Below are 7,779 nucleotides of genomic sequence, written 5' to 3' on the forward strand. Positions count from 1 at the left end.
TTTACAAAAATCTGCTAACGAATTCTTTAATATTACAAATTTTATATATACAAATTATTATAATTATATATTATATACAAATTTTTTAATACGATTGATTTTTGCTCTTCGTTTTTTACTGGATATAAATGTATATAATGTATAATAAATGTATTATCAATTGCATTAAAGAATCTTACAACAGTTGCAAAACTTGAACTTTGTATTGAATGCCATTAATGCTCCTTTCCACCAACGTAGATTAATTTTAATTTCGGTTCAACTTACTCTTTGTCTTTTTCTAGTTCTAAAGATTAAAAAAATATGAAGAATAAGTTGAACCGAGATTAAAATTAATCTACATTGATGAAAATGGGCATAAATCGACAGGCTCTGTCGATAGAACATTATAAGCTTAATTGGATACAAGTGACATCTACTTAATTTACTGAATTTTTCTGATCAATCAGCTGGTATTCTATGGACAGTTTGTTTACTGGGTAATTAGAGATATAGAATCAAGCTAATATGCAACATTTAATTTTTTTATATCAATAAAAAAAAGAAGAATCAATGTTAATTAAAACACGAAAAAAAATATATATATATGCACTATTTTCGATTCCATTATAATGTCATGTCTCAATGACATGCAGTCTGTTTATTATCTATAGTATATACACGTGAATCTTTTTGATTAGAGAAATGAAATCTTTTGTTAACAATTTAATTTGGAAATTGAAATTCGTTTCTTTAAATGCATTCTTCTTCATATGTGTCATATTTATATTATATGTGATATCGTAAGTATAATAGATGATGTTACATTTTTTCGATCAAATTTGAATTTAATGCATTCCTTATATTAAAAAATAAGTTGAATTGACTACCAATATCAGAAATAAGCCTGCGGTATATTTTCTTGCAATTTTTTTCGCATTGATATACTTTGTAAACCACAATAATTGAAATTCATTCTTTATCTTTCAATCTCTTTCACATAACTGTTTGGATCAAATTTGAATGCTTTGAAGTCATGACATTATATAAATCACAGTAAAGACTTTCCATCAAAAAGGGATGACATGTTACTGTAGAACTCAATTGTGCAGTTTGGAAAAATTTCCCCACGTCATCATATTCTATTACAGTTCATCTCGAATAAGTATTCCGGATCAGGTATTCAAGTATTCAAAATCTGATTCTTTTGAAACATTTGCGAATATTCCTAAATAAAATTAATTAATTAAAAGTTTAGTTAAGTACAATATTTATAGAATTTGTTATCACAAAAATTAATTTTGTAATTTATCTTTCAAAAATTTATGATTATATCCTAGTTTTAGCTAAAATAAAATTTTTAATGGAAAAAGAGGATTTTAAAGCTTAAAAAAATCATTGTTTCTAAGCTCTTGATCATAATTTTAGTATTTTTTTACATATAGAAAATTACGAGTTGGACAAGATGAAATTTTCTTTTCACTTTGTAAAAATATGGCTAGCCAAAAGAAATTTGCGATTTTCGGCTCTCTATGTAGAATTGGATTTGGACATTCATTGTATTTATATTGTTAACTTAAGGAAGAATGGAATCAAAGGAGCGTTCAGCAACATCGTGAAGCATTCTCTCAGTCAATTTCATCCATTTGTTCTTCTGCCATTTTTTAAATTCCTTTATATCAGAATGTGTTTATCATTTGAACTTTAAGTAAAACTGTTTTTCTCGTTTTTATATGGAGATACAATGTAATATGATTTATTTTTGTCTTTATAACACAAGTAAACAATATTTCTTGTAAGTATTATGTCTTTATGGTCAACACACAGTCAGATATTGGGTTGTCCGGAAAGTTCGTGCCGCAAAAGATTTAAATTTAATAAATGAAATTAAAAATTTAAATTTTCTGCGTTTCAATTTTTCTTCAAAATCGGCACGAACTTTCCGAACAACCCAATAATATTTTTCATTTAGGCCCGTTTCTATCAATAGATTAGTAGATTAACTTTATTCTCTGTTCAACTTACTCTTTATCTTTTTCTAATTCTCAGAACTGGAAAAAGATGAAGAGTTAGTTAAATCGAGATTAAAATTAAATTATATATAGAAGTATAGTAGAAACGGGCCTTAGTGACGCAAGTCGATAAATGATCGTTTCTTTGCATCCCACGAGTAATAAAGAACGATACCTGTGTCGATTTATATGTAAAATAAAAAGCACCCAATAAAATATGTTCAAATTTTTAATTACATCTAGAAGATTAATTATTATATTAATATATGTATAATTAGAAATAAAATATGTATTGGGAAAAAATGTTTTGTATATAATTACATATACATATATATATCCATTATATAATATCTTAATATTACAATAGAGCAAAGCTTTAAAAATTGATTTTTTAAATTGCAGTGACAATGATTTTTAACGAAGTCATGAGCAATCAAAGTCAAAAGTGTTCCTTTTATTTAATTTGCGATAATTCAGTAACAAAAGAAATCTTAAGAAAATTTTTAAAAAAAACGATATTGTAGGGAAAACTTTAAGTTTTCACTTGGATGGAAAGCCAAAAATTTTCGCAAATTTTTTTTGAACAAATGATAGATCCAAAGTGAAAAAAATTTTCCATCTTTTTTAGCTCGTAGTTTTGTATGTAAAAATGATCAAACTCACAGAAGCTCAAAAAACATAATAACCTTTCGAAAATAGAGATTTCAAGTTTCAAAACCGTTTTTTTAAATTTAAATTTCGTTTATTTTTAACGAAGATATATTGTAAATACAATTTTGTCCTAAAAAAACGGCACGAATTTTTTGATTAATCCAGTATATGAAACGTTTTTTTCCCGGGTCATTAAAAACGACATATAAGAACTAATTTTTCTTCTAGTAAGAACAAAAGGATTGATAAAAATATAAAATACATATAGAAAAATATACGTACCACTTCCAACCAGTTAAAAAAATCCGAATGTTCGTATATAAGATGGCAATTCTTTCTATTCCTTCTATTGTGCACAGAGCCTTATATTTAAAATTATAATAGAAATATATCTTTAAATGTTTAATTATATGATTGTATGTTTACATAATTAACATTTAATTCAATATAATAATATATATTTAAATAAATATAAATATGTTATTATAGGAGATATGTTGGGTCATGTTTGCGCAGAAATTAATTCAATTAATTCGCAATCATGATTGCTATCTTTTCAGTTTTCAACCAAAAACTCCGACTTTTCGATCAAATCTTTGGCTCTCCGGAAAGAAATTCTCTGGCTAATCGCAAAAACAAAATTTTGTTCATCTTTTTTAAATACACGTCTCGATTTTTCTTCGATATTTGGAAAAATATTGCCGGCAATAAGCATGAGAAGAATCAAATCTGATAATTTTTTTTAAATTTTAATAATGGCAATCAATCTTCAAATTCGATGATTTTTTTTAGATAATGCATTATAAGACTGTTTTAATTTCGACAATTTCGGTGCTATAAGCTATCTTCGGCAGAAAAGACGATCTCTGGAACAATAATCGAAAAATGACAACTCATGGCAGAAATGGCGGCAAATATTCAAAAGATGGAAACGAGTCCACATTCTCGATGTCGTATCTTTTCAATGGCGACAATGAGAATCAGGTGATGCGAGTAAACAAATCTGACGATTCGTTCGTCATGATGTTTTATATACTTTTTTGCGAAAAACACAAGCTGAACAGCCTGGACTTAGCCGTAATCAATTGGCAGGCGTGATTCAACGAACAGGCAGTCAAGATTGTTCCTTTCGATCACGATGAGCGTGAAGCAGTACATCCACCCAAGAAACAAGTACAAACGACCGCCAGATTACAAGCAACTTGCGGTCTTGTATCCGGAGTTTCGTGAAATCGCGATCATGGTACTGCAATGTGTAATCTACATTTATTCATTACATTTATAATGTGCAGATGAAATTTAATGTAATCTATATATAATATATTACATGAATATCTTATGTTTATTGTAAATATATTTAATAATATAATGTAAGTGTAATATACTTAATTAGAAAACTTAAGATTTAAAAAAGATCGGAGGAAAAAATTAATGAAGTAATAATATAACTAAACATATATACAAGAAAATGTTATAGAAAACTATTTTTTTTGTGTATCATTTTTTTACATTCTCTTACTTATTTCTTTTCTTCAACTTCTGTGCAATTTTTACGAACTAAAGAAATATAAATATAACATTTGGATGTGATATAAAGTAAATTGTGTATATATGCTTTTTATTCATATTGATTACTTAGGACTTCACAGGAAGAATTAGGATTGACTTCAAAGAGAGGAGAAGCCTGCATGTACTTACAGAGACGCTTCTGAAACATGATTTTGACTTACACGTGAACATCCCAGCAGATAATCTGAATCCAGCGATTCCATTGCGCTTAAATTATATTCTGTGGATGGAAGACTTGATGACTCATTCTAAATTGGAAATGGAGAAGGTTACAGGCATCGACATTGGTGATTATAAGATTACTTTTGAAAACTTTCGATGAATCATCCAAACGTTGCACTTGAAAAACAGAAACAAAAATTGAAGTTATTATTGCAATTATATTACTATTATATTTTGATATTAAAGAGTAATGTTAATGATGAAGATAAATTCATGAGATAATACTTTTCAAAATTAATTATGAATGCTATCTATTTTATAATGTATACCTGTATATTTAATATAATATTTTAGACTGCTATATGAGGTCTGAACAATTTCATTTTAAATAGGAACCGGAGCAGTCTGTATATATGCTCTATTACTGGCAAAAATCTATAAGTGTCAAATGATTGGTACAGAAATTGACAAAGAAAGTGTAGAGCATGCTCAGAAATGCATAAAGAAAAACAAATTACAAGATTTAATTGAAAGTAAGTTATTACATATAAACATTTCTTTTTATATAAAACATTTCTTTTTATATTGAAGCAAAAAAAAGCTATGAAAAATGAATGTTTTTAAAATTAAAACTTTATTTCATGTAACGGGATTTTCTGATTAGTAATTACAGTGAACTCCGAAAGAATTTTTAAAGATATAATACAGGATAATAGAGTTTATGACTTCTCAATGTGCAACCCACCGTTTTTTGAGAGTGAGGACGATGGCTTCGAAAAAGTCGAAAAAATCTTACCACCGAGAAATGCACCTACTGGAAATGACAGTGAGCTGAAAACCGAAGGTGGTGAAATAGGTTTTGTGACGAAGATGATCGAAGAGAGTGTCGAGGTGGGAGATCGAATAAAGATCTACAGCACAATGATTGGCAAAAAAGTCGACTTGGCTGGCTTAAGACAATTGTTAAGATCGAAAAATATAAAAAATACAACGTGGACGGAATTCTGCCAGGGTCACACAACACGGTACAAATATATTAAGTTTAATTGTTAAGTCTAATTATCAAGTATATTATTTTGAAACTTGAGACCTTTCTTTGTTAACAGATGGGGTTTGGCTTGGAGCTTCCTTCCACAAAATGTTGTCAACTTGACTACAGCACCTGTCATTAGAAAACATGGGAAGTCTATAGTGGGATCGTTAAAGAATTACAAAACCTCGATAATATTTCCTATGAATGATAAATTTTCCTGTATAGACGATATAATTAGTTTTTTAAAAGTAACAGCGAAAGAGTTAAACGTAATGTATTATTTTTTTTACTTCTGATATTAAGTTTATGGATTATTTGCAATTAAGAGTTAATTTAAAAATATTTATTACGTTTTATTATCAACAGATCAAGTTGCAAGACGTACCCATTCCTGAGGATAGTTTCGATAGTTGGGCGTGTCGAATAACTGCTAGAAAAAGATCGTGGGAACATATGCGCAGGAAGCGGCGTTTAGCGCAACAATCTGCGTTAAAAAAAATAAAAGGAGAAAGTGGTGAATGTATTGAGGTCGAAAAAATTGAAACTGGAAATAGTACGAAAAATTCAAATGAGGAAAGTTCTGATAAAGAATTATCTGACAAAAACGGTCCTTTACTTATTTGTAAATTCTGGGTAGAAATAGAAAGCCGCAATGATTCTCAGGATATAACTACACAACCTGATGAGATACTCAGGATATGGATGGTATTTGAAAATGGATATGGCGGTTTGGACGCGTTACATTCGTTGCGACAGTATCTAATAAACAAATTGGAAGTGAGGGAAAAGATTTTAGATAATTCATCGAAGACGAAGAGAAAGAAAAAAAGGATTAAAAAAGAATGCTAATGGGAGAGTCCATTACTTCAGATGCATTCGGGTTACAAAAAAAATTCTGCGAACAATAGGACAGAAAATTTTGAAGAGAATTCTTAATTAGATCGTGTCACATATAAAACAATTTATTCCATGCAATATGTTAAAAAAAATCTACAACAGGATAGTATATGTAAATCAAATTTTTGTAACGTTCTTTTTATTTCATGATATATGTAAAGTTTTTTGTGTGTAACTATATCCCCCCTTATAATTATTTTTTTTATTCTCCTTTTATAATACAATTTGGCTAATTTAAGTGCAATGTGGTAATTTTTTTTTCATTACGATTATTATTGCAATACGAAAATGAGTCCGTCGAGAATCGACGGCAGAGATTGACTGATTAATTGAACGTTCATTTGCTGCAGAAAAATTGCTTTCTTCAGGCCTGAAATCTCGCATAAGATCTACGAGGATTGCGAAATAATCAGCACTATTTTCTGTAATAAACAAAATCAAAAGTTTCGCTACATGACTACTATCGGACAATCGATATATCGCTCTTCGAACCGCGGCGAGAGATTCCGGATCACTGCGGATAGATCCAGAGTGAACGAAAAGAATTATAATTAATATTAACAGCAGGGTAACAATCGATTCCTTATGATACTAAAACTATAATCATGGAACTTGAAATCAGTTACTATTCGCAATGACTCAATTAACAATTTGCTATTAGCGTCCTTAATTACATGATCAAATAACAATGCCATTCGCTACATCGTATTTTCATTATCATCATTTTCAATACCGATTAAAGATGTGTAGTATGATTTTATATCAAGCAGGCACATTAAGAAAAACTTGAATTTAAGAATATCTATAAAAATATGGAAGCACTTTCTCGCGGATTAATAAAAGATGAAAGAAGATGAATTATATTTGTACGAATTACATAAATCGTAATACTTTCTTTTTTTTTCTTTCGATGGCAATTAAAATGAAAACATGTCTAAATGACACAAAACAGTGATTACGAAAAAAGGAAAAACAAAATAAACTTATTGAAAGCGAATTCGCAAATAACAATGCGCAATATATTATATTAATGCACATTAAAGCCTGTGTACACGCTACACATTTATAATTGATGGAATACAATAACGATATAATTTAATATTTACCAAACATATAGTAATAAAATATTAAATTTTTCTTAACATCTTATAAATTCATCCGTTTATGCATGCTTTAAACATAAACGTAAAGTATGTGGCTTTTAATAAGCATTTCAAGAAAAAAATGAGAAAAGAATGCGAATTCGCTCTACAAAATAATAGGGAAAATAAAGGTAATTAGTTCCGAGAGTCTAATAATGAATTTGATCGAGTTTGAACGTTACTTAATCTGATGAATTAACGACCGATACCGTTGACGTATCACCAATTTTTTGCATGGTAAATAATATTTGAGCCTTTAAAAAATTCGTAGTGGCTCCCGCGCAAATGAAAAAAAAAAAAAAAAAAAAAAAAAAAATTTTTTTTTTTTTTTTTT

The 7,779-nt window shown here is 28.6% G+C and overlaps 1 protein-coding gene across 1 annotated transcript; it reads left to right on the forward strand.

Moving 5' to 3' along the window:
* Nucleotides 1–3,615: 3,615 nt before the first annotated feature.
* LOC108693155 (methyltransferase-like protein 16 homolog) lies at nt 3,616–6,750 on the forward strand. Its single transcript, XM_018201931.1, has 6 exons — nt 3,616–3,885; nt 4,282–4,498; nt 4,766–4,906; nt 5,038–5,398; nt 5,480–5,675; nt 5,773–6,750. Exons 1-6 carry the CDS (start codon nt 3,781–3,783, stop codon nt 6,253–6,255), a joined length of 1,503 nt encoding a protein of 500 aa, XP_018057420.1. The 5' UTR covers nt 3,616–3,780; the 3' UTR covers nt 6,256–6,750.
* The last annotated feature ends 1,029 nt before the right edge of the window (nt 6,751–7,779 follow it).

Source organism: Atta colombica, unplaced genomic scaffold, assembly GCF_001594045.1.
Source record: "Atta colombica isolate Treedump-2 unplaced genomic scaffold, Acol1.0 scaffold88, whole genome shotgun sequence".
Classification (NCBI taxonomy): domain Eukaryota; kingdom Metazoa; phylum Arthropoda; class Insecta; order Hymenoptera; family Formicidae; genus Atta; species Atta colombica.

What these genes read in the sequence shown, in the direction of transcription:
- LOC108693155 (XM_018201931.1), top strand. Translation starts at nt 3,781, where the DNA reads ATGAGCGTGAAGCAGTACATCCACCCAAGAAACAAGTACAAACGACCG. An exon ending in TTCGTGAAATCGCGATCATG is followed by an intron (nt 3,886 to 4,281) that starts GTACTGCAATGT and finishes TTGATTACTTAG; the next exon opens with GACTTCACAGGAAGAATTAG. An exon ending in TGCCAGGGTCACACAACACG is followed by an intron (nt 5,399 to 5,479) that starts GTACAAATATAT and finishes CTTTGTTAACAG; the next exon opens with ATGGGGTTTGGCTTGGAGCT.